A 27,042-nucleotide genomic window follows, 5' to 3' on the forward strand; every position below is an offset into this window, starting at 1 on the left:
CAAATGAACAGTATACCGTTGCACTAAGTAGTACCTTAGGGTATGGTGGGTCTTAATAAAATGAAGTTGGTGTAAAGACTCTGCTGGCAGGTTCATGCTGCCTCTATGGCAACCCTCAAGCCTGCAGGGAGGAAAAAGGTGTTCACCAAGAATAACCCATAAGGAAGTTGTATGCACACTAGGATGGATAAAGTTTATGGCCAAATAGGCTATTCAAATGCAGAATAATTGGGTCTGATAAGCAGAAAGTGAGTTTTTACTACATCCCAATATATACACAGAGCATCTAGTATGGAAGCAAAGTGGATTCAGTTTTAACAATCTGCTTATCGCTGAGCATGATTGAGCTGCTATTACATTACAGCATGTCAGAGTGTGAGTCTAGTCCTGTGGATGTTGCCTCTCTGCAAGGAAGGTGTAGAAGGGACTCAGGCAGTCAACCGTGGCATAGGGCACCCTGGGTGCAGAACAGTCCAGGAGGAGCAGATTCACACAACCAGGCAAGGATTTGCAAAACAGAGGGAAGGCAAGAGCCAGGAGCCAGAAGAGTTTAGGAGGCTGCTGATGTCTGGTGTTTGGGGATGCCTTTCTCAATGCTGCTTATTTTTGTGTGAGAGCCAGGGAAAAGATTCTTCTCCTATCCAAAGTGGATGTTGAAACCTTCCATAGACATGGTTTGGGTTTGTTTTTAAAGACAGAAATGCTTTCAGCTTAAAAAGCCGTATAGTCTTTCTTTAAATATGTGCCTGCCATTCTGAGGGTCCAGCCCTTCTTCCATGCTTGTTCTTTTTGGACATTGTGCATTCGCCTGACACCAAAATGCTTTAGAGATAAGATGAATTGAGGGTAAACATAAGAGAAAAGTGGATATAATCAGGTACATTTTGGACATAAAGCCAGCAGACTTAAGGAACTTGAGTACATAGAGGGAATTCCTCAGAAAAAAAGGCTTCAAGCTACATAGGAAAAACAATATTTGTCACTGTAGCCACACACTTATGTGCAACTGGGACCTGAACAGAAACAAAGAGTTTGGATCTCTGAAAAAAAAAAAAAAATGTGGGAGTATGCAGAACCCTGTCAACTGCATAAGTAACCTTGACGGATGTTTGAGTAGGACAAATGTTAATGGACTAGTCCCCAAAACACATTGAAATTCTATTAAACTTGGTGTCTCAGTTAACAGGATATAATTCTGCACCATGAGCGCTCTCTCTGTAGAGACTGGACTTGTGCCTTCAACTGCCTGGCTACAAGGCTCCCTTACCTTCAGGCCATCCTGGCCCACAACAGGGGCTTACCCAGTTCATCTGGCCTGTGTTTGGACACTGTTTTCCTCCTTGGGAGGTTTATCTCCTGGGCGAGTACAGATGACGGCTAGACTGGGGAGCAGCGATGGTGTTTGGTTGGCCATCAGTCCTGGATCTCCTATTATCTGCACACAAAGCCAAACTGGAGCACACTGCAGCTCCCTTTGGACTCTTTCACCCCGTGGACATCAGGCTGCAGTGAGGGCTAACACCTGGCCTGGTTTCACCCCAGCACGAAGATAAGACACAGATGGGATGTGTACCTGGGAGTAAGGAGGTGCTCCTGTGTTGAGCAGGGACATAAGAGTGACTGAACAGCCCTCCAAGAGTAACAGAAATTTTTTCTCCAGCTCTTCATCCAAGGAGAGATGAACCTCCCAAGGCCCACACAGACACCTCTTTTACAGAAAGGCAGCCTGGCTGATGATGACATGGCGTAATCACTCATTTTTTTTAGGAACCCCCTCAATTCCCTGTGTCTCAGTCTGGATCATGTCTCCACACTTTCTTCCCTGTCTTGAAAGAGGATTTATTTTCCAAGACTTTCATATTTACAGCTCTCTCAACCCTCCTCCTCCATCCTTCATTTCCCAGAGTAATTTTATAAATTGGCTAGAGAAGAGGCAAAATCCTCAAAGCCAGTGCTGGAGGCACCGTCCCTTAATAATTCCCAAGTGCAAGCTGGGAGGAGTAGAGGGTTGGGTTGAGCTGTGCTCTTCTCCTGTGTTCCCACGCAAGAATGCTGAGAGAGACTGGTGGCCTGGGCAACCCCCAGCCTCAGCAAGGATCAGAGGGGCTACAAATGTGCCATGCATGGCCATCAGCACCAACGGCCACACAAGGTCTGGCCCTCAGTGGGAGTCAACGTTCACCCTGGGGAGCAGTCTGATCATATTTTGTGGCTTTTGTGTTTTCCTTTTTCCTACTTCTTGTGGTTGCTTAAGGCAACGACAGCCAGAGCAGCCATCCCCACATCTCCTCCCTGTGCTATTCCTCTGAGATACATCTGCTGGGTTTCTCCAGGCCAGTGCCAAGCTGGTGACAGAAACCATGGGGACAAGGTGAGGGATGTCCCTGCGCAGAGGTGCCCAGCAACAGAGTCTGAACTAACTCCTGTAGCTAACCTGCATCTCAGAATTGATTTTTTTTAAGCAGGGAATGGATAAAGATGAAAAAATCCTCTCAAGATCTTCCTCCTTGTCCCCACCCTTCCCCTGCATAACACCACCTTTCCCATATCCGCTGCAGATGTCACTGAGCACTGAGTCTGTGTCTCTGGGGCACCATGGTCATGGCCCAAGTGGGAAAAGGTGGACATTACCTCAGCTGTGTGTGCACATGGGTTTTACACTGCTGTACTCAGGGCGAGGTCCTTTGGACTGAGTTAGAACAGCCCAAGGGCTGCTCTTGCTGACACACCCCAGTGCTCATGAATTCCCTAATGACAACCCTGAGGAGCTGAAGCTGCAGGTCAGGCTTGCACCATTAAATCCCTTTCCTCCAGCCACCCATACATTTCCCCAGTACATTGCCAACAGCATGCAAAACTGATATAAGAACATCTATGCCAGGTCTCTTGCCAAGCCTTGGTGCCGAGGGAGACTGCCAGTTTGCACAAAAAGAACTGGCTTCATTGGGATGGGAAACCACCCAGCCACCAGTACAGACAGCTTTAGCTGAGCTCCATCCCCTCAGTTGCCATCAGGGTCACCGGGGAAAACTATGACTCAGATGGTCTAGTTTAGGTACCTGCTTTGGGGCAAAGAGGGTCACATCCAAGAAGTGGCTACTTCTCTCCTTCCTATACTAGCTCCCATGCAGATTTTCCTCTAGACCTGACAGCGATTTGATTAGTAGACAGCAATGCATTTATCTAGAGAATGTCAGCAGCCTCTTTAATTCACTTACATGCCACCGACATATGGACATTTTGCAGGACTGTATTACTGTGGTCAGTCCACAGATTTGGACTAGCTCTGCTGTTGTTGGTATGAATTTCCCTTCATCTTAATGAATCAAGTATGTCTTATAACTCATAATCAGTTTTCATTTGTACTAATACCACACAAACCTTTCATTTCCTAGTCAGTTTGGTTTATGAATGGAAAGTATGTAGGCCACAACTTTTTACAGTGTTCTACAGAAAGAGCTGCTTTGACGCACAACTGTTACATGATGGTGTTCTAAAAAAGAAGAAGTCACAAAACCAACATAACAGTGTATTTGCTTGGGAGCACAAAGTACAGAGCTGTGTGAGTTGTAACACAGCCATCTTGAATTGCAAGGATTTTGTGCTTTTTAAATGGCATCCATGACATCTGGGAATAATTTCTGGAAGAATAAATAGGCACACAATGTACTGAAAGGTAAATGGCTCCTTATTTCCCCAAAAGTTTTCCAAATCAGTCAGTAAAAGCTGCTGAGTTCCTTTGGATTGAACAAAGTGCAAAATGCTGCCATTCTTGGGCTTTATTGTAGGTAGACTCCACCCTCTCTGTAGAAGTGCCAACAGTGGGAAATGGTAGGTTTATTTACATCAGATTTATTGAGGTAAGCAAGGATTAAGAGGACAGTAGCTGTCCTGAGTAGAAATACTTCATGGAACATGGAACACAGCTCATATTCAGGTTATATTAGCCTAAATATAAATATAAATATAAATGTAAATGTAAATATAAATATAAATATAAACTCAGATGTCAACCTCAGGCTATGGCACAATTCTCTTCTACCTGTTACTCAAGCAGTTGCAGTGAAATATCTCCTTCTTAAATGGAGAAAATGCATTTTTTCCACCCTCATATGAGTTTAAAGTAGAGGTTTTAATTTAAAAGTTTGAAGTCAAATTTCAACTTTAAAACGCCACTTCTGCTCCAGGACTTTCAGTTATTTTAGCCCCAGAAAAGAACCTCATGCTAGTTTCCCCCATTATGGCAAAGAAATGGAATTACAAACATGATCACAAATACCCTGAGAGTATGTTGCTGCATTGCAAAAATGCAAAGACATGGTCAGGTCTCCTGGAGGAAAATATTTACCTCAAATGTGCGCAGAACTTTAGCCAATGCTCCAACTTCTTCCTTCAGAGAGAAAATCAAGGAAATCACACCATTTTTATTTGAGGACTCTTCAATGTACATAGATTCCTGAAAGAAAACAAACAAACCAACAAAAAATATCTATAGTCACACTAGACGTCAGTTTTTATTTACTCCATTTCCCTTTTGCACAGCATCAGCGATGTAAAGAGGATATAAAGTTGCTTTAAGTGAGAACTAAGGCCAGTGTTGCTGCCTGAAGTAGAGCAGAGCAATGTAGGTGAGCTCTGTGTAGAGCTGCAGGCCATGATCTATGTTTCCCTTCAGCTCTGCTTGTACCTTCCAAGTAGCACCAGGAGAGGTGTATTCACAAGACGGATATGGAAGGTAGTTTAAAAACAGAATAAAAACAACAACAACAAAAAAAAGGAACAACATTGGAGCAAATGTTCATTCGTATCCTTCCTAAATCCTACAGTGAGTAAAGACCCAGATAGGGAGAGAGATGTTTTCATTTTTGTTTGTTCTCTTTCTCTTATTGATTTTCTGCTCATTTCCAGAATGTCTTGGTATGTTCCAGTACATGTATTTCTGTTTTAAAAAGCTATGTTGAGTAGGGAAGAGCTATTTCACTGCTTTAGAAACAGGAAACGAAGTCCTGGAGTTGGGTCAGGTTTTCAAAATTATCTGGGTACCTACAATGGCAGGTGAGTGCCTGCTGAGATTTCCAGAATCACTTATGGAGTTTTTAATGTTAAATTTGATATGCAACCATCACAAACTTTCAAAAGTCACATTAAGTCCTTATTTGTGCTTTTTTACTACTGGCCTTGGGCAAACAACTCCTGGCTGGTATTTCAAAGATCATACCAGACATCTGCAATACACACAGGTCCTGATGTAATAAGTCCTGGGCTAAAACCTGACTTAAGGTATCCATCCTTTCAATTTTTCTTCATTACGGTCTGGATTTTCAGTCAGAGTCTGTCTCCATTACAGCTATTGCATAATTTAACATATAAATCAGATCATAAGGAGTCTCAGTTCCCAAATATTGTCCTCAGAAATAGCAAAGGCAGTCTTTGTAGCTGAAGGATTAATAATTAAATCCAGCTGCCCCTGAAGCCACAAAGCTCTTGGTGGGACTACATTTTCTGAAACAGCGTTTTAAGGATCTGCTTTATTTTGTAAAGTAAATAATTGCCAATTCTTCAAGGTGTCTCTGAGGCTGCTGCTAACCTGAGAATTCTTTGCCAGACTGGCAACATATTTTTCTACCTGGCTTTATTTCCAGAGGTTGCAAAATTTATCCAAGTGTTTTCCATCTTTATGGGGAGTCTCTATTGTAACTGTATTAGAAATACTGGTTTTATGCACCAGAGGGAAGTTTGTCACCTGCTGAACTGTGACACTTCAAGAAGCATCTCTGTGTTTCCTGGTTCCTCACCCAGTCAGGCAGCCATTCCAGCTCTTAGCTGGTGGGAACCAAGAGGAAAAGCAGTCAGGAGTGGTGTGGCAGCTGGCTAATGAAACTCATTCACACCTGAAGCAACACGAGGGGAAACAATGGCAGGAGTCTGTCAAAAGGCAAACCAAAATGTCAGTCATCAGGAAATCTTATGCAAGTTAGTGTAACCAAAACCATCATCTGAAATGGCATCCCTGCATGGCTTTGACATTCTGTTTTCCCCTACTGCAACCAAAACTGATCTTAAGAACAGAGCTGTGTTCCACCAGTGTCTGCCCAACGGACCAAGAATTTGGTTTTCATGGTCTGCATTGGAACTGTTTTAAAAGCCATGTGTTTCTGCATTTAAAATACTCTTGACAAAAGATGCCTCAAGGACTAACTTCTATGGCAGGTTGACTTGAATCTGTGTGACAGTCACTTGGTTTGTTCAGCCTGGAGAAGAGGAGACTAAGAGGAGACCTCATGGCAGCTACAGATTCCTCACAAGGGGAGGAGGAGGGGCAGGCACCGAACTCTTCTCTTTAGTGGCCAATGACAAAACCCGTGGGAATGTCAGGAAGATGTGCCAGGGGAGGTTCAGGTTGGACATTAGGAAAAGCTTCTTCACCCAGAGGGTGGTGGAGCACTGGAACAGGCTCCCCAGGGAGGTGTCACGGCCCCAAGCCTGACAGTGTTCAAGAAGAGACTGGACAAGCCCTCAGACACATGGTGTGAACTGTGGGGTTGTCCTGTGCAGGGACAGGAGTTGGACTCAATGATCCCTGTGTGCCCCTTCCAACTCACGACATTCTATGATTCTATGACAAAGAAGTTGTTGTTTGGACAGCTGCCTGGGATACAATGCAAGGTTCAAGCCCTGCAAGGTAATTTTGATGTTAATTGATCTCTTTATACCATAAAATAACCCAAAAACACCTTAAAAACATTATTTCCAACCCAGATGGATTCTCATTTGTCACTAGCCTTGATGTGTTGAGATCAGCCACTTTCAAGCTGCCCTCACTCATTTTCCCAATCTTGTGAATTGATTTATGTTACTGTTTAAAAGTAAGACCCGTTGCAGTAAGGAGTAGGTACTAGTCCTGCAAACAGGGTTATACTTGCTTAACTTCTTGCACATCTGCACGTGCACGCATTTCACTTGACAAAAGTTAGTTCATACCCACAGAGACAACAGTTTTCATTGCAAGAGGAAAGAAGAGAAAAATGTTTGTTTTCCTGGTACCCAGTTCTTATCAATATATATAGAAGTGATATAAATCAATACACTGGAGACAATGTACATCAACATATCGACTGGGGTTTATATACATCAACAGACACACATGCACTCACATTTGTTGTTGAGCTTTTTTTACTACTTATATATAGTTTTAAGTGTTGATCACAGTTTATCCATTTTCAATTCTGATTCTAATTTCTTGGTTTTCAACCTCTTATATTGAGAGGAATTGCAACTTTGGGACAGTTCTACTGTTCTGTTACTACTGTGATTATGATTAAGAATTGAACAATAATTTCATTGTCATTAAAACACTGCCTATATGACCTGTATATGTGATTTATAAATGTAGTGTGGAACAAATTAAGTACTCATTTTCTTCTGGCATTTTTTTTTTCCAAAAGTAAAACAAGAAATAGTGGATCAACATGAACATCCATTCCTGAACATAGTACAGTCTCACAGATAGGTGATGTGTAGATGCAAGGACAGGTTTAATCTGAGTGAAATGCAAATCTGTATTTTTAGTTAACCACTTCTTACATAGACTGATATTGCCTTCCTGGCACATGTGGCACTACTGGAGGTCAATGACACAGACCTGTCCACCTTCTAATGCATTTTTGAGCTGGTTAGATAAAGCCCTTCAGAGCAAATTCCAACACTGTTAAAGCCAGAGGAAGTTGTGCTTGCTGTTTCAGTGAGAAAAAAATCCCACCTCTGTGTTGTAAATTCCAAAGTTACTGGATATACAAAATAGTAGGAAAAAAATGGGGAAAAGTATCTCAAAAGCAATAAGATTTCTGAGTTACTTCTGAAAATTGAACTAGTTTCCAAGTCAGATTTTTTAAGGCACTTAGATGCTGAGCTGCCACAGATCTCATTGGGACCAAACAGGACTTGGGAAAGTAGCATGGTGAAACCATAGAGAATGGTTGTGGTATTTCAGCTTCAGCACACAAGGCTCCCTTGGCTGCTCCACTCTTAAAAAGGCTTGTAGAAATTAAAGCCCCTTTTTGACTACCTTCTACAGCTTTTTTTCTAGCTTCAGTGGCATTGCATAGGACACATGCACAAGGAATTTTGTCCTAATAATTAACCATGCTGGCCTCAGGTTACATCACTTGCCCCTGCAGTAACTATAGTGCCTGTCATCGAAAGGTGGGGGCTTCAGGACTTTCCTGATTTTTTGAAAGCAAAGGGTTCAAAGTAAATAGGTAAATACTAAAAAGGGTGATATCAAAGTCACAAAATTTAACAAATAGCTCCACTAGAAGAGCTGTTTTTCTTTAACAGAAGAAGACAACTTACATTTCCTTGCACATGTTTAAGACCTCTAATTAGCTGTTGGTCTTTTCTGCTTCTTCTTCTATTTGTCATATCCGCAAGGATACTGCTGCAGTGTTCTTTTTTGTTCTCACTGCAGTTTTGTGAGCACAAGTAACAACAGACAAGTACTTCAGCTGCCAAAAGGGAGAACGGTGGCAAACAGGCATGGCAAAGCATCAAGACAGGCAAGTTGTTTCCTCCCATCTCAGGTCACACTGCTTCTCAGAGAGCGGGGAATAAGATTTGCAAGCATGGGGGAAGTGGGCAGGAGGGACGCCCCTGTGAAGAGTGGGCATGGAGACCCCATCACTTACCTGGAAAGGGTCACCATTCATTTTGCAGTGCTGCATGTCCATGTTGCAGAGGCAGCGATGCCTACTCAGGGAGGTCCCTTTGCCACTCCAGGTGAAGCCTTCTGATCTTATGACAGTAGCCAGAGCTCTGTGCAAAGGTTTTTAAAGTGGAGCAAGCCAGGCAAAGCCATCCCCTTTCCCTCCCTTCTCCAGCTCCCTCCCCTGGACACAGTGCCAAGGGGGCGTTCTCCCCACACGCCTCTTCCACCCACCCCCGGCGCATGGACAAGCGAGTCCCACCCCAGAGCACAGTGGCACTCTGGCATATTGTTTCTATCTTCAACCAACGTGGATGAGCAGCATGCTTTGAATTAACAGCCTTCCTCCTCCTGATCAACATCAGCTGCTGTTTTCATTTTTGCACATCAACACATCATCTTCAGTTCATCCTTCCCCCCATCCATTCCCACTGCCCCATGTGTGTTCTGCCTCAGGTGGGTTTCCTATTGAGGCTCGCTCCACGTGACCAGAGATCAGATGTTCTCTAGGATCTGCTCTTTGGATGCCAAGCATGAGCCGGGGAGGGCCATAGAGCAGCAGCTGTGGGATTTGTCCTTTAGTAGGACCTCCTGGGCTGCATCCAAGAGGCAGGAGACACCACTTCACACAACAGACGTTGGAGAGAAACAGCCTGTGCAAAGGAAGCATGAGACAGGAGTTAGCTGCATGAACCTCACAGTGGGATATGAGTGTGGACACAGAGGAAGGGAAGAAGATAAAGGAAGAAAAAGAGCAGGGAAGAGCACATCAGAGCTAGAGGGCAGGTCAGGATAATTCAGAAGAACTGCAGATCTTTGTGTGCTTCTATATAGTGTCCATTATGGAGAACTACAAGAGGAAGAGAGTTGGAGGCATAAATGATTTCAGAAAATGTTGGTAAAGGCTTGGTATAAAAGAGCCCAGATTTGGTTTAGAGTCACCCAAGTGGTTGAGGGAATAATGGAAAGCTGTAGCCCAATACCAGAGGGCAGATTTAAAAAAAAAAAACTGATCAAGTATCTGACTTATTATAAGGAATGATGAAGTCTGTACTGACAAACTATGTCAAGGCAGGTGATCTTGTCATGTTTTTGTGATGGAGATAAACTCTGTGAGCTTTCAGGGAAGCTCTAATGCACGCACCACAGCAGACCAAGATTGGTAAATGCTAACAAAGACTTACCATGAATCAGCTGTACTCAAAAAATCCAATAGCTGCTAAACAGAATCAGTTTTGCAGTAGGAAAACTGGGTAGAGCCATTTTCAGGGATCTCAGTCCAAACCCCTGCTGAACTCTATGATCATGGAGTCAGAATCCAGCCCACTGAAATTATCTACCTGATAATGTGCATTTGAAGTAACTCAGTGTTTTGGTATGAATACCTTTTTCAGAAGAGCTGCTTGTTTGTGCGTCTTGTGGCTAACAGGGGTAGAAAGTTACTTTCTGAAGTGACCAACAAGCCTGTGGTATGGGCTGGCAGGTCAAAGTAGGCAGCCAAGTGTGATGCATGCATAAAACACTGAGCTCTACTGACACCATGGCAGCAGGTGGAGGCAAGGAAAGATGAAGCAGTAAGAAAAAGGGAGGTTAACCTTGGTAATTGCCAGCAGTAAAAAATCTAATATATTTTAACTCCTCAGCCAATAAATCCACTACTAGCCTCTTTTTTTCTTCTCTGTGGCTTTTACATGCATTTAGTCCTTTTTTTCCTTTCTTCCATCCCTTTACTTATGTATTACACCCTCTGTTCAGTCTACCCTCACAGTAATGTGAAAGCAAAGTGAAATATTTGGTATGCAAAATACCGCTCATGCCAAATCCTCATAATTATCTATTCTGACTCTTCCTGTTGCCAGTTTTATCTGTTTATATTGCAATCTTATGTCTTACTCTTATTGCTACATAACCATATCACCACTGTACTGCCACCAGTTCCCTGTTTAATCAGCTCGGACTGTCAGAGGTTGCCTGGTAGCACAAGGCACTGGCTGAGGGAAGCAAATGTCCTCTTTGCCAGAAGGAATTTCCAAATTCTCTTGTCCTGGAGCAAAGAGGGTGTGTGGTTGGGGGGTGGGTGGCCAGTTGGTGGTGGGGGGACAGTGTGAAACTGCATACATATGTGTCTCCAGTGCCATTACAGTATAAACACACAATTGCATCACTGCTGGTTACCTTGGACCATTTCAGAGTCCAAACTGTCTGACCTTCCCTGTCTTCTTTGAAGTACTAGTTCAGTGTACAAGTTCATTCCCCTGCAGTGACATTGCTAACTGAGATTTACTACTTGTGTTTCAAGTTGCCCCATGTGTCTGGTTCCCTGTGCTCTGGGTGCGCATCTGAACTTCAGGTCCATTAGTCCTGCTCTGAGCTCCTTCTGCAGCACTGTGCAACCCTATGCCTTTCGACCATATGCAAAGATGCACTGATGTCCTACATTGCCTCCATCTAAAAACAACTTTTTGCCCTCAGAAATGCACACCTTCTTGGAGTACACACATGTGCACAACATGCATCCATTCCTGGCTATGCTGCTCAGGCACTACTAAGAGAGCTCTTTGCACTCCAAGTTGGCTGTTTCCCCTGGTCAGCATGATGCAAGTTCAAATGGCCACGGACTTTGGCTGCTTTTCAGACTGCTCTTTCCTGTCTCTCCCTGTAGCCAGTACTTACAGAGTGGTAGCTTCCTCAGAGCTGTGTGTTTTCTGGTTTGGGCAGGGATGTCCCTTCCCATGCACGGACACTGGGACTATCCTTGGCCTGCAGCTTTCTGCCTGCCCTGCTGCTTCAGGAGGTCCCAGTCAATTTGAGGCAGCAGTGAGCAATGGAAGGGGGCTTTTCTAGTGAAACCAGAAGCTCCTGAAAATTTTCCAGATGGGGACTGAGTGAGTATCTCAAGGGGTTTGTGTGTGTCTGTATGGCAGGGGGGAGTCCCTCTTATTGCATTTACTAGAGATCTCCGGGTGCTGCGGCTCTTCATAACATGCTGGCCAGTCTGCCCTTCCTCACGCTCCGGTCTACATCGTGGTTGCAAAACCGCGCAACCACATCCCCTGTCCTTGCAGAGCCGTGTTTCCCGACACCTCCTGCAGTCCGCCGCTCAAATGCTTTTTGCCGCACACCGTCCCCTCCCCAAATGAATTTCCCCGTCTCCTTCTCCCCGGAGTGCGGCGTTGCCGGGAGGTGGCACTGTGTCCTCACGGCAGCGCCCGGAGGAGCAGGGGCGGGTGTGGGCGACGGCGACACCCGGTTGTCCCCGCCGCCAGCCCCCGGCCTGGGGGGCTCCACCTCCCAGGCTGTGGTAGGCATCACCCAGACCCCCCTCCCACCCCCCCTGCCAGGGGACTACCGCTGCGGAGGCGCCGGGAAACCTCCAAACTTTAGCTCTCAAAAAAAGTGGGGATGGGGGAAGGTGGGGGGCAGCCCGGTGTGATTTATCCCCTGGGGCTCTGATGGACACGAGACGCGTGGCCCCACAATGGGGCCACACGGCGGGGCCGACGGGCGAAGGGCCCCACTCCGCGGGCGCGGAGGGCCGGGGGAGCCGCGCAGCGCGATGGGACCCGCGGGAGCAGCGAAGGGGCGAGCGGGCCGGCGCTGGGGCCGGGGCTGGGGCCGGGGGGAGGGCGACTGCCGCGGCTGCTGCTTTTCTTTTTTTTTCCTTTTTTTTTTTTTTTCTTCGTTTTTTTGCAGCCCTATATGCAAACTGTCACTTCAGGTTAGCACAAGACCTGATGTAGCTCATTAGCATGAGCTGTATCTAATATGCTTAAAACCTCTAATTATTTATTATGCCCTAATTGGCAGCCCAAGAAATGTCTGCAAAGTGAGGAGTGTTCATCCCAAAACGCCTTTCGAGAAGAATTCAGCAGTGTCCCTGGTCAAACGTCGTTTTTAATTCTTCATTTGTGGCACGGGCTTTATTCCTCTTGTAGATGATAAAACGCTAAGAAAACTCGTACAACTGCTATCCCAAGAACTAGTCTCCCTCACTCTGGGCAGGATAGGCAACAATTACTCACGAACACGGTTTAATGCTCAAAGTCCTTTCTGTGAAGGGATGCTTAGGAAGAGACATTAAAGTTCATCGAGTATGCAAAAGTGTAGGTGGATGCTCCTTGAAAATTACTTGAAGGAAGTAGTCGTCAGGGAAAAATCACTTTCCTGCCTTCTGAAAGTAGCAAAGTTTTGAAAATTATATTCACATAGAAACTGTTTCAAAATAAGTTTACCTCTCTGAGGTCGCCCTCCCCTCTCTCCTAATTGCCTTTTTTTTCCTCACAAGTCCCTATTATGTTTCTTCAGGTTGCGCCAACTATTTATTTATCTTTATTCTTTTTCTTTTCATTCATTATTCTCTCTCCCCTTCTTTTTTTTTTCTTTTTTTCTTCCTTGTGTGTGTGGCTTCTCGGTCTGATCTGTAGCTTGTTACCACCCACTGCACGCTCTCTCCTGCAGCCGAGGTGTTTCTATACAAACTTCAGCGTCCAGTTGTCATATTAATTATTACACTGAGTAATGACTGAAATAGTCAAAATAAGGGGAGACTCAAGAGAGCTTTTTCTTGCTGCTCAAAGATTCAGCAAAGAAGCCTTGCAACAAAGCACTAATTGGTCCCCAGAAATACTCTGACAAGGCATGGAAGATAGGTTTCATAAAGCCCGGCAATTGTGAAGGGGGAAAAGATCCTTGAATAGACCCCACGCTTCTTTTCTAAACTCTCTTGCTGAGCAAAAAATGGACTGCTTCTTGAATACTGGACTGATCTTGAATGCTATACCCAGCAGAGAAAAAAATGCACCATTTATTGTAAGTTTTTTTTTCCAGCTATTCATGTGTTCTATGTGGAGAATAAGCTGGTTTTGTTTACCATGAAAGACCTTTTACTTTATTTTCACTCTTGGGGGGGAAGCTGGAAAGGGGAGGGGGAGGGTGAGGGGAGGGAAACACATGTGCCCAAATCCAGACGAGCTGCCTACTGTAACAAAATGGAGTGTAACAAATCCTACAGAACTCCCGAATGTATCGATTCTTTGAAGATCCATATAGATTAACGACTTTCGTTCTGCTTTTCTAAGACGGCATTTAATCATAACGTAAATGGCCTTTAAAAAAGAAAAGGGCATTAAAAAAAAAGAAAAAAAAAAGCATACCAAAGTTGTTTCGTTTGGGGGTTTTGTTTGTTTGTTTGTTGTTGGGGTTTTTAAGGAAAAAGGAAAAAAAAGGAAAAAAGAAAAGCAAGGACTTCAAAAGAGCTCATGAGTGTGGCTACAATTTAGGTACACAAAAAAGCCACTATAAAATAATGACGGTTCAAGATTAAAAGAAAAATAAATCCAAAGAAAAAGGAGGTGGAGAGGAAGTCCAATGAAAAAGGCGAGGGCTATTTATCATTATGTTAGAATTAAGAATTTCGAAGTGCAGGTGCAGGACTGGGCATGTGAGTGGGTGGAGGTGGGGGACCTTGAAACAATATTCATTATTCGTAAATCTGGAAGGCCCAGACCCCTCACTCTGCGCAGGGAGAGGACAGGGGAGCTGGCAAGATGGGCCAACACAAGGGCTGAGTTTTCTCCCCAGCGGCAGCGGATGGTGAAGGACGTGCTGGGCGAAGGGAGGAAAAGGTTCTGCCCTCCTCCTTCACCCCCCCCAGGCCCCAGAGCCAGGGGAGCTGAGAGCGGACAGGGCCACGGAGGCAAAATTACATGTGAGTTACACTCAGTGACCTCTGGGACTGGCGTCTTTTGCCTTTTTAAGAGCCCTTTGAGACTGAAGAAACAGGGACCCAGACATTCCAGTCTCACTCTGCCATTTTGGGGGAAAAGGGCAGGAATTTCCCCACGTGGTGCTTCCATGCCAGTTCTGGTAGTGGGTTGCTACAGAATTACTCTGTTTACATACATATATATTTTACAAGGCTGCAATTATTTGATATTTCTGTTGTCGCTTCCCTAAGCACTGGGATGTGAATCACGGGGCTGGTTCATTACTCTTCTCTCACTCCAGTGATGTGACATCACAATGCAGAGCTAATGATGCAACAGCTATTTCCAGTGCAGAGAATTCTGATGTCAGACAAGGGATGTTGAACAAACCATCCAGAAGACTTGGACCTGAAGAGGGAAAGCTCCTACACAGAAAATAAAAATGAGTGTTTTATCCTGCTTAGGTCTGGCTGTCCTGCCCAAAAGAGAATAAAATCATTTAATACCTTTCACATGCAATGAGACAGTAGGTTAAAAATCAGAACAAAATTCAGTGACCAGTGAAGAGGGCCCTGAAATAAATATGACAGAGGTTAGACCACAACTACTTCACCTTTTTCATCATGCAGGTGTATTGAAAGCTACCACGTTAAAAATTATTAAAAGACTATCCAGCAGGATAAAGTTTTGCTGAATGACCTTGTGCTTTTCACTGTTTAAACTCATGTGTCCAGCCAGGGTCAGGGATCCAGCAGCAGATGAGAAGAAGTGATCTCTATAGCTCCAGGCTGCTGTAATTGAGGGTCACAGCAGAGCAGGGCTTATTTTTGCACTCGTTTCTACTGAAACCTGAACACAGACTTCACAGGTTCACTCCCTCCATGCTTTAGGGCTGGTGTGAGCATGAGGGATGAAAGCCACTTGCAGGACATTCTACAGTCATAATCTCACTCCATGGCAAGACTGTCATACCATGGCTCTGCCTTTTTTAGGGGCTTAGACAGCACACATCTCAGTTTTCAGAGTGGAAAGGCACAAAGTGTGGTGGAGATGGGCCGGAGCTGAAGGCAGAAAATGTTTTAAAGCTTGCACAGATCCATGGATATGTGAAAGGCAGGAGGGCACAGAGGGGCCAAGCTGGGGTCCTCACTGCTGCTTGTGCCAAGAGCAGGGCCACCAGCATCCCCCAGTGCTAAACCTCGCCAAGTTTTCCAGGCTGCTCAGACCCATGCAGCCCCAAGGGTCAGTGTGGTCACCAAGTCATGCCAGCCTCAGGTTCTCAGCACCGTTTTTCCACATTTGGTCCTAAGTCACAAGGGTGACTTCACCTGGCAGCAGGGATAATTTCCCCTGTATTGCTTGGATCTGTCCTGACTCCCCTAATTACAAGCAGACGCCACCACCTGCTTGGAAAGGTGATGACTCGCTCCCACTTTGTAGGGTGTTATGGGAGGAAGCAGGGGCTCTGTGGATTCCCCAGGACCAGTAAGAGGACTGCATCACCTGGGAAATGGGCTCTGTCAGCAAAGAGAGAGCTGACCCCACATCTGCTTGCTCTGCTTAGCACACCCACACTTTATAATGCCCTCTGAGACAAACCGCTTCCCCTCGTGTCGGTGGCAGTACCGTGGCACTCAGACCTTCCAAGTAACCGTCCACTTTGGACGCACCCAAGAGGGGTTTATTCATTCTCCAGACAGGCTCGCCCCTTGGAACGCAGCATTTCAAAGGGGTAACTCAAGGCGGCTTCTCCCGAGGTTATGCACGCAGCTGCTCTCAGCAGTGCTCCTCGGAACACCCGCACCGGTTCCCCCGCCGTCGTCGCAAGCTAATGGAGCCATCAGGCCGAGCACACGCGGCTCCAGCCGCTGTGAAGGGAGCAGCCCCCCGGCAGCAGGTCGCGGACACTCGAGAAACTCAGACTCGCAGCACTTGATGAGCGAAGGAAGCGGCAGCGGGCATCCCTGTGGTTCCCAGGGACAAGGACAAACCCGCCTTTTCGCGGGTCCGCACACGGGAAGTTTCAGTTCGCGACTGCCTGTGCACGTGCACGGGCCGCGTCACGGCGCTGTCACGGGCTCTTTTCCCGCGGGCATGCACCCGTCGTGCATGCAGGACCCGCCGTGCCGTGCCCGCCGCGCCGCGGCTTCTTCCCTCCAAACCCTGGCAGGTGCCGCTAAGGTCGCCCCCAGCCCGCGAGCGCCCCGACGGCACGCGCCGCAGAGGACACCCCGCACCTCCCGGGGCTGTCCACACCTGCCTGCGCCCCGCGAACCACCCCCTCCCGCCCTCGCCCTTATCCCTCCGCAGCAGCGTTCCGGCGCGCACGCCACCTCCGCGGAGAGCGGGAGGACGTGCCAGCAAACGCCGCTTAGGCACCCCCATCCCCGGGCAGGGCTCCCCTATTTCCCTGTCGCCTGCATCCCCACCCCGCTCCCCCGGAGCCGCGACTGCCCCCCCTTCAGCCCCCTCTCCGCGGCGGCCCACGCGCGCCGCCTCCCGCCCCGCCGGGGCGCGCCCGCCGCCGCCCGCCCCGCGCGGCGCCCCGGCGCGGGTGTTTGCTCAGGGCCGGGAGCGCGGCACGCGCCGGGCGCACGCACTTGCAACAACAAACCCGCGAGGGGTGGGGGCGGCGGGGCGGGGGCGGGGGAGCGGGCACCGGGGGGCGGCGGAGGGGGGCGGGGGAAGGCGGGGCCGCGCGGCGGCCAGCGCGTGTGCGCCGGGGGCCGCGGGGGGGGCGCGCGTGTGTGTGTGTGTGTGTGTGTGCGTTCCCCCCCCCCCCCCCCCCCCCTCCGCCCACGGCGCTGAAAAGACGGCGGCGCTCCGCGGCCGGCAAAGCTGGGGAGCGTGGAACGCGCAAGGTGCAGAGAGTGTGTGAGTGTGAGCGCGGGGGGGCGGCGGGGGGAGAGTGCGTGTGCGTGTGTGTGTGTGTGTGTGTGTAGGAAGGGGGGGGCGGGCGAGCCCCGTCCGCCCCTTATAAGAGACACAATCCCCAGCCACTTTTTTGCAAAAGGGGCTTTGCAAAGCAGTCGGCGCACACGCGAGCGCCACGAGCCTCCCCGCGGCCGCCGCACGGAGGGCGAGAGGGAGGGGGGCGGGCAGAGCCTCCCGCCATCCCCGGCCGCCCGCCCGCCCGTCTCCGCCGCCCGCTCCCTTTGGCCGCCGCTGCCCCTTTCCCCCCGCTCTCCATCGTCCATCTCATTTTTTTGAAGAGAACGCCGCCAATTTTTTTTTCCTCTTTTTAAATTTCTTTTTGGTGGTGGGGGGACCGGGTTCGGCCGCCGCTCGGGCGCCCCTGCCTCACAGGACGCCCCTGCGCCCATGGCCAGCGGCAGCCCCGCCAGAATGGCCAGCGGCGCCGGGCAGCCGCCCTTCCTGCAGCCAGCGTGCTTCTTCGCCGCGGCGGTGGCCGCCGCCGCCGCCCCGCCGGGGCCGCCGCCGGGGGCGCCGCCGCAGCAGCTAAGCCCGGCGGGCGGGCAGCCCTCGCCGGCCGGCAAGCCCTCGGCACCGCGGGCCGCCAAGCGGCAGCGCTCGGCCTCGCCTGAGCTGATGCGCTGCAAGCGGCGGCTCAACTTCAGCGGCTTCGGGTACAGCCTGCCGCAGCAGCAGCCGGCGGCCGTGGCGCGGCGCAACGAGCGGGAGCGCAACCGGGTGAAGCTGGTGAACCTGGGCTTCGCCACCCTGCGGGAGCACGTCCCCAACGGCGCCGCCAACAAGAAGATGAGCAAAGTGGAGACGCTCCGCTCCGCCGTCGAGTACATCCGCGCCCTGCAGCAGCTGCTCGACGAGCACGACGCCGTCAGCGCCGCCTTCCAGGCCGGCGTCCTCTCGCCCACCATCTCGCCCAGCTACTCCCACGACATGAACTCCATGGCGGGCTCCCCCGTCTCCTCCTACTCCTCCGACGAGGGCTCCTACGACCCGCTCAGCCCCGAGGAGCAGGAGCTTCTCGACTTCACCAGCTGGTTCTGAGCGCCGGCGACCCCCGCGGCAGGTGGGTGCGCGCCTACGAAGGGCCGGGGCGCCGTGGGCCGAGGGAGGCCGAGGGTGGGGGGACATGGAGCGGCGCGGGGGTGCAGCCGCCGGGGTACTCCCGTCCCGCGGTACTTACGAGCGGCTCCGGCAGCCCGGCGCTGCGCTAGTTCCGGCGCGGCTCTGATCTCCTCTTTCTTTTATTGTTACAGGACAGTTGCAAAAGGGGAAAAAAAAACCCCACAGAAGTATATATGTCACACTGAAAGACAAGACAAACATCCACACAGAAAAAGAACCTGTTGCATTTCCCTCTTCCCCGCCGTCGGAGGGCGGTGCGGGCACGTCTCTCGGCGGGCGGGCACAGCGCTGCGCGCCGCGGGGGCGGTCGGGGCGGCCGCCCCCAGCCCCGGAGCTCGGCCGGCGTTTGCGCTCCGTCGCGCCGCCACAGACTGCGCGCCGGCGGAGTGGATGTCCCGCGGGGGAGCCACGGCGGCCCCGGCCGGGCGGAGGAGCTCTTCCTCCTCCTCAGCAAAAAGGCAACCCCTCCGTACCCCGGCCTCGCTGCTGCGGCCCTTCAGAGACTCGCGTTTATCACTCTGTGGACAAAGTTAGTCCCCGATGTTTATGGAGATGTTGAAATGAAGCTATGCTCTACTCAAAGACGACCCTGGAGCTCCGTCTACCCTGCTCCCCGCATCTCTCCCTCCCCTCGCTCCGATCTTTTCCTCTCGTTTCCATCATAGAATGCTTCCAATCTTTTTTTGTGAATTTTTTTATTATAAGAAAATCTATTTGTATCTATCCTAACCCCTTTGGGGATATATTAAGCTATTTTTGTACATAAGAGAGAGAGATTTATAGAGGTTTTGTACAAATGGTTTAAAATGTGTATATCTTGATACTTTTTTTAATATGTAATGCTTATTACCTCTTCATGTTTAGACTTGTAGTCGGCGTTACCTTACAACTGCCATTTTTGTATGTGGTTTTGTAAAGGACTTGGATTTCCTCCAGATGTACTTTAGCACCAACGTGTCTTACTTTATAGAAACTTTGTTAATGTATTAATAATGTTATTAAACAATGTTCAAAGTGAACAAAGTTTATGCAGCTATTGCCCAAACGCAAATGGTAGCCATTTGTTTTTATATGCTGCCTTTTGAAAAAAAATACACAAGCAAACAAACAAACAAAACCCATGCCACTGCCTTTTCTTACTGTTTTATTACAAACGTACAAAGGTCCTGTATAACCTTGTTTTATACAAATTAGTTTCGTAATAAAACTTCCATTTTAATTAAAATGATCGGCTGCCCACTGCATGCAATTTTTTTTCTTTCTGCCATTGACAACGATGAATGTAAGGACAAAATGTTAAATTCTGTCATGCCTGAGATAAGCTGCATATGAAGTGCTTGTATCTGATGGATGTAACATATATATCTTTATCTCTATATAAATATGCAAAGATCTAGCGATATCACCATTGTTTTCTTGCCCTTCTGTGTTGCGAATGTGTATCCAAATCAAAAGGTGAGGGGATGATTAATGATTGCATTGTCCTTCCTGAAATCACTGCACATTAAAGAATTCCTCCCAAAGCCCAAGTTCTAAAAAAGAGGGCGCTCCATCCCGCATTTCGACGGTGTGACACTGTCCTCCGCGGCCGTGACCCAACCGGGCAGAAAAACCCGGGGAAAGGCACAGCCGCCGCCACCGAAAACACGGGCTACTGTGTGGCCTCTGCAAAGACAGTGGCTGGGTAAATAAAACCGTCGGGGGAAGACGGGAAGCGAGAGACGAAGGGAGATAAAATTAAATAAATAAAGTGCTAGGAATGGGTGGCAGCTTAGAGACACTGGTCTTTCTAAGCTTGTTATTCTACCCAAATAGCGTGATCTGCCTGTAAAAGTACCCAATTACCAAGACTCAAAAAGAAATTGGACTCTTCCCCCCCCGCTACGATTTTTTTTTTTTTTTGGCTAGCCTGCTTGTTGTCAGTTAGCAAGGACGTGATCAGAATTCGCCTTCTCCTTTTCGCCTGGCTCCTGCATCACTTGCAAATTCAGTTTGCGTGCACCAAGTCAAGCGGAAAGCAAAGCGCAAAATGCATCTTACAAAAAAAAAACCCACCAAACCCCAAAACAACAAAGACCGGGGAGAGACAGCGTATCGTACAGAGTTAAAAAAAATCTATCCCGCTCCGAGCCGAGTACTGAGGGATGCGCTATTTTAAAAAAATAGGAGGGAAAAACTTTGGTAGTGGACCCTGGAGTTTTCTCTCTCTGTGTGTGTGTATGTATACCTATATATATGCACACACGTATATGCATATGTGGACATATGTACATGTGCATATCAACGTATAGTCCTTTCTGTATTGCTGTATTTTTGCCCCTTCGCCTCCTCCCCCACGCCCTGAAATGATCAATATGTGATTTAATCGAGGGGGGAAGGGACGAGGGACGGGGACGGGACACGCTGGGGTCACGAAATCCCTCATTACTTCAGCACAAACACTCATTGTTTTAACCGCTCGTGGAACTAATGTTTAGTTATGAAAATAATAACCGTTATATGCCTCCATCCGCTCTCTCCTTACAGCATCTCCTTTTTTATTTACCCACTTTTGCAAATGTACAGATAAGGTATGCAAAGAGAGTGTAGCGACTAATTTATAGCTATGAATATAACATTAGGATAATGTTTCATTCTGTTACAAAGGCGAAATTTCTTTTCCTTGTGTAGACAGGTGTTCTTTTTTGCTCACTTCTGAATAGTAAATATCCAGACTCATTAAACTAAAGGCAAAGTTACGCTGTTGTTCGCTACAATGTATAAGGCAGGCTCAGAAATTCACCACCTCCTCCCTCCCTTTTCCCCTCAGCCCCCTCCCTAAAGAAAGGAAGAAAGAAAACACACACACACAATTTTACTGAAGATAGGGAAAGGGCAAAGCAGGATTGGGGTAAATCTCATTACATCTGCTCTAATCGCTTAGCAACACAAAGCCTTTTCTTGTATTAGTGCGGAGAGCCTTTCAGCGCTGCCTGACAGACAGTATTCAGTTAGCATTAGTAAACTCCATAAATCAGGGACTTCTTTGGGCGCAGTATAAGTTTTAGAGCTACTCAGGGCTGGGGGGGCGCGGAGAGGGGGAGCGATGCAGATAGAGGTTGCTGGGCCACGGCTTTATCAATTTCTTTACCTGTGTATTTATTTCTCGTAATGCTGGGAGTGTCCCGTTAAAAAAAAAATGCCTGTTCCTGAGTCCGTCGCTCCCACCCCGCCCCGCAAATGAAGACTCTCGGGCAGCGACGGAGAAGTACGGCGAGACCCCCGCCGTTAGGCCGCGGAGGTGGGCTGCGCTGCCTACCCGCCCCACGACGTGCGCGGCGACCCGCTGAGGTCCGCGCCTGCGGAGCCAGGGGGGAGCCGGGGGGGAGCCTTCCCGCGGCGTGGGCCTTCCCCTCCCTGTTCCTGCCATTGCCCCGTCCCCACGGGCCCCTCCGCTGCCCAAACTTTTTTCATGCGGCCGGGACCAGCGCCGGCCCCGCGGAGCCTCCGCGCACTGCCCCGCCCCCGCGCTGAGGGTGCTCAGGTAAGAGCGGAGGGGGAGGCACCCCCGGCCCTGCTTCGGGAAAGGGGCGCAGGCACCCTGCAGACCCTCCCTTTGCCCCCAGCCCGCCTCTCCCACCCTCCCCTCGGGGAGAGGCTTCGACCCGCACCCAACCCCGCAAGCACGGGGCTTTGGGGAGGCTGGGGCGCTTTCCTCCTTTTTAAAAACTTTTCCCCCTCCTTTTCCTCTTTCTGGATTAAAAAAAAAAAAAAAGTTTGTTTGTTTGTTTGTTTGTTTGCCCTTCTTTTTCTTCCCCGTCATCCCCCCCCCTCCCCCCCTTTTTTTTTTCCCTCCCCCACCTCCCCGCGTTGCAAGTCCTGCCTTTTGTGTGCGGGCTCCCAGGGGCACAAAGTGTGGGGGCTATGGGGGCCGGGCAGGCAGCGGGCAGCGCTGCCCCCGCGCGTGTCCCGCCTCAGCTTTTATTCCGCCGGCGGCGGCGCGGCGGGGACCCGGCGGGCTCGGGGCGGGGGGCGGGGGCCGTGCGCCCGCCGCAGCTGCCGCCCGCCCCGCTCCGCGTCCGCGCTGCGCGTCCCCCTGTCCGGGGCGCGGGTAGGGGCGGCCGGCAGGCAGGCAGCACGCGAGGAGAGCGGGCACCTGCCCAAAGAGCGGCCACGGCCAGGGGGACTCCCTGGCTCGCCGCTGCTCGCCGCTCCATAATGCAGCGCGTATAACTCAGCGCATTCAGGGATTAGCTCGCCTTGAAGTGTAGGGGGGATTCTGTGTCTCCCCCCTCCTCGCCTCTTGGAAAGGGGAGCAGGGAAAATCGGTCCCCCGCCCTCGGCCGCCACCCCAGTCCGTCCCAGCGCACAGCAACTTCTTGCTCCCAAGCGAGCTCGCTTTTAGCGTGTCAGCCCGCACAATGCAGGGCTAATTCCTGCTGCAAAAGGCAAGTGGTGAGGAATCAATCGCAGGCTTTATGCAATCAAAAGGGATGATGGGTTTGGGATTTTTTTTCTTTTTAAAGTTCCCTGCCCCAGACTGAATTTCTCCTGCTCCTTACCCCTGTCCTATTAATAATCCCATGCAGGCGATTGCAGACTGAGGTAAAGCTATCATTTGTATGCGCCTGAAGATTAATTTCCCCCATGTACCAACTCAACGGCATAGTTATCTCTTTAACAGGGAAAACAGTTTGGCTCCATTGTCGGGTTGCCAAGACCGCCTTTTGAGAAAGGGAGCCCGGCTATCCTCTGATCAAACTCAAAGGTTAGTTAAAAGACAAAAACAGCTGAAAATCTTCATGAATAATGCTGTTTCCCCGAGCCCAGTGTAGTGCAAGCGCACATTTCAATGCCAGAGCATTTTGTTATGCTGCTCGCCTAAGTCAGAATTTCACAGAAAAGGCAGAGAAGAAAAGCTCCAACAATTAGAGGGGGCCTGTCAGAAAACATTAACGCCTTCCTCGCCCAGCCTGTCAAGCGTGCTGGAAATAAAAAACTGGCATAGCGAATCGCACCTCCACCCTCTGGAGCTGCGAGAGGGGAGAGGGAGGGGGATTTAGAGATGGAGAAGTAGAGAGAGAGACAAATGGATAGTCCCAGGATGTTAGCAGTCCTCCTCGGCTTTGCAGTTCATCCAAAAGCTGGAAAAAGAAGGAGAAAGGATCTGCAGCTGGATATTCGCTCTTGATATTTCTCCTTCCATTTCATTCTCCAAAATTACATTTTCTCTCGGGACCATCACACGCACTCACACTGTCTCTCTGCAGCTTCAACCCTTTCCTGCATCAGTCCTGCAAAGCACAAGTGAGGTGCCTGGTCAAACAGCAGCATGGCAGATCTGTTGACACCTTTTGCTTTCTGCTCCCTCAAATGTACAGATTTAACCACCCAGACACACATGCTCGAGTCCTTTCCCCTAGTGAAATACCTACTGCTAAGGACACCAAACCAAAGCCTCCCTTGCACTGCCTGTAAGTGAACATCTATGCTTTGACTTTCCTGGCCACAGCATGCATTTTTCCTGAGCATCTAAATTACAACAGAGCTCTGCTCCTTTTCTTACTGTAAGCAAAACCTCAGACCACCACTTGAATGCCTTTTTGTTTGCCCTTGTTGCTTTTGTTGTATTATACCATTGCAAATATACATATATGTGCAGTCTACTCTGGGTGAACCTGCTTTAGCAGGTGGGTTGGACTAGGCGATCTCCACAGGTCCCTTCCAAACCTAACCATTCTGTGATTCTGTGATATGCTGATATCTGATAAGGACCAAATCAGTACTTTGCAGCTTTTATGGCCAGCCTTTTGTTGGGTGAAATCAGGGAGATGCGTGCAGAAGGGTACTGCTGTGTGTTGTAATATTCGTGTGTGGGTTTCAAAAATAGAACTACTGCAAAATATGGGGTGACTGAAGAAAAAGGAGGAGTATCTCCAAACCTCATCTCAGGTGTTCTAGGGGGTTACACCAGTAAAGGAACACAGCAACACAGCTCAGATGACATGTGAAAATAAGACAAATCAGACTTTGCCCACAGTCCTCAGGGACAGCAGCCCCAGTCCTCCATTCCACACACACTCTGGAGCAGTACAATGCATTCAGGCAATATGGTGCTTGCTTCCCCCCTTCAGAGGAGACAGGCATTTCCTGTGGCTTTGGAGCCAGATGTGTCTCCAGAAGGATGTAAGCAAAGGAACAGCCCCCCTGAGAGCTGGTACTTTCATTGGCTCTGACACTTTTGTCCTGTGCAAACACAGGCAACCAGCAGGAGAGGCGAGAAGTTTCATGAGATCCATTTTCTCTCTTTACCCAGATACATGGTACTTACTATACTAGGTGCAAAGGGAGAGGTTGGGTAAAAATGCAGGGAAGGGTGACTAAGGGACAGCTGCTTTTAGTGACAGGGCATTGACCTTGGACTGAAGCTATCTAGATTCATTGCTGGGTATGATTTGTCCCTGTCTCGATTTATTTTAGTCTGATATCCATGAATTTTAAACAGAGACCATGAGTAGTTCCTCACAGGTGTCCAGGGATACACCTCATTGGGAGAAGGTGAGGAAGCTGGCAAGACTAAGGGGTCACTGCTCCAGACTCTGTTCTTGTGGAAAGTGCTGTGTGAAGACCCAGTGCATACTAATAGTCTGGCTTGTCTTTTTGGGGGTTGGACAATCCGTGTTTCTCTTCATCCTACTGTGAACAGGATTCAATCCCGTTTGTGCTCTTCACCTACCAGTCCAGAAAGGGACAGTTATGTGTTTTTCGCAGAAGAGCTTTTCTTTCTCTAAAACATCAGAGCAAACATCTGTATGTTGATGTGTATATTACCTGGAAGCTACTTGGGAGCAAAATTCCTCTGAAAATGTCACCTACCAGGCTGTGTATTTCAGGCCTTTCTTAGACCCTGTAAACAACTGCAGCAGTCAAGTTGCCCAATTTTTCTGCTGGTCACTCTTAATTTGCAGCAACATGTTGTGTTCTTGTATTCTGCTTTTATAAACTCCTGATGGAGGTTCCCAATAGCACTGGGGAAAGAAAGGTAAATCCATCCCCAGGCTTTTGTGATAGGGGTGGTGATTGTCTTCTGAAGTGGAGCCCAAATTTGTTTGGTTCAGTTTCACAGGAGCAGGTCACAGAAAGAGCACGTGTTCCCATTTTGGGATGGGGTCCTCCTCCCTCCCCCCAGCCACACCACTGTCTCTCCCCTCCTGCTGCTGGCTGAGCTGTGAGCTATTTTAATTTGCACTTGCTGCACCGGCAGGGCTATATTATTCTGGAACAGGAAAGGAAAAGCCCCATATTAGTAAAGTGCGAAATGCAGTTTTGACTGAAAAAGGAAGCCATTTCAACAGGATTATACCATGACAATGCAGATTAAAACCCTGCCATATGGCCTAAGCTAGGCTTGCTTTTGCTTTCAGGTAACAATGCATTGCTAATTAAATGGTGATGACATTTCTAAACAAAAAAAAAAAAAAGAAAAAAAAAGAAAAAATTTTAAAAGCCACCTGTATGTGAAATAAAGACAGTCAAGTGAAGGGAAGACATTAATTGGTGTTAATGATACTGGAAATCAGCCCTCTTTTATCACTGCGGTTTGCTTTGAATAGGAGAGGGAATTTGTTTGATTTGTTATTGAGTAAACAATCATTCACGTATGCACTTGGAGGAGTGAACACAGTGCTTCTGAAAGGTGCCTAACTGACAGCACAGGAGAGCAAAGTCCTGCACCATAACCAGGACAAACACTGCCTGGGCAATAAGACAGAGCGGCTTGTTCCCCAACCTGTTTTGCCAAGGGCCTGCAAGAGAGTAATGGAGGGTTTCCCTGAGCAAGGCAGGAAGCCAGCCTGCCTGCCTAAGTGTCAGTAACATTTATGCATGTGCTTAAGTGCCAGACTGTACTGGAGATCTTTGCTTTTTCATTTCTAAGGATACACCAGCAAATGATGGTATAACCAGTCAACATAAAACCTAGTCTCTCCCACATAGACTACTGTGTCACTGTGGGACAGCAAGAGCTTTCAGATAATATATGGGATAATGTCAGACTGTTGATCTACAAGCAAAGGGTCACTGGTTATTAATAACTCCCTGAGTCTTTCAGGTGACGGGTGTTGTTCAAAGACATGAGACTTTTACTAAGTTTCTAATCAGCGTCTGTGCATCTTCCTTCATGCCATGCAAACTGTATTTGGAGCTGCTGACCCAAGAGGCTGAAGAACAGGCTGTGGGACACACTTTGTTTCATTCGCTTTTAACTTTCATGGCAAACCACATTTTTGGGTTTCTGTAGTGCACATCATGTTGATCTGCCCAGCTATGGTCCCTGACCTAGCAAAGAGACATACAGTGTTTCATACCCTCTCAAACTTGAGGTACTGCCAAAAAAAAGCTCAGCTTATCGTTCACATCTCTCACTGACTATGCTGCTACTCAGATGAACCCCAGTCTAGGATGGTTCTGGATTGTATGGAAGAAAATTTCCTGACACAGCTTGTCAGTGAGTGAACTAGGGAAGGCTGTGTATGGAGCAATGCTGGTGCAGTGCTGTTCTTCACATGGCTTGTCTTTTGCAGCCCCAGTGTTACTGGAGCTGTA

At 48.6% G+C, this 27,042-nt stretch overlaps 2 protein-coding genes across 2 annotated transcripts in view; one reads left to right on the top strand and one right to left on the bottom strand.

Moving 5' to 3' along the window:
• Positions 1 to 8,741, bottom strand: part of PAH (phenylalanine hydroxylase) — a 40,905-nt gene extending 32,164 nt beyond the window's left edge. The window contains exons 1-2 of the mRNA XM_082057684.1: positions 8,685 to 8,741; positions 4,349 to 4,456 (exon numbers count right to left, since the gene is read on the bottom strand). Of these exons, the coding sequence (XP_081913810.1) occupies positions 4,349 to 4,456; positions 8,685 to 8,726 (150 nt within the window). The 5' untranslated portion in view covers positions 8,727 to 8,741. The remainder of the gene's footprint in view (positions 1 to 4,348; positions 4,457 to 8,684) is intronic.
• An 8,986-nt stretch (positions 8,742 to 17,727) lies between these two features.
• On the top strand, positions 17,728 to 18,684 carry ASCL1 (achaete-scute family bHLH transcription factor 1; the record flags this gene model as incomplete). The annotated part of the gene is made up of 2 exons (XM_082060741.1): positions 17,728 to 18,404; positions 18,596 to 18,684. The coding sequence occupies one exon, from the start codon at positions 17,728 to 17,730 to the stop codon at positions 18,376 to 18,378; it is 651 nt and encodes a 216-aa protein (XP_081916867.1). The 3' UTR covers positions 18,379 to 18,404; positions 18,596 to 18,684.
• Positions 18,685 to 27,042: the final 8,358 nt, after the last annotated feature.

Source organism: Streptopelia decaocto (genome assembly GCF_964273445.1).
Source record: "Streptopelia decaocto genome assembly, chromosome: 1".
Lineage (NCBI taxonomy): Eukaryota > Metazoa > Chordata > Aves > Columbiformes > Columbidae > Streptopelia > Streptopelia decaocto.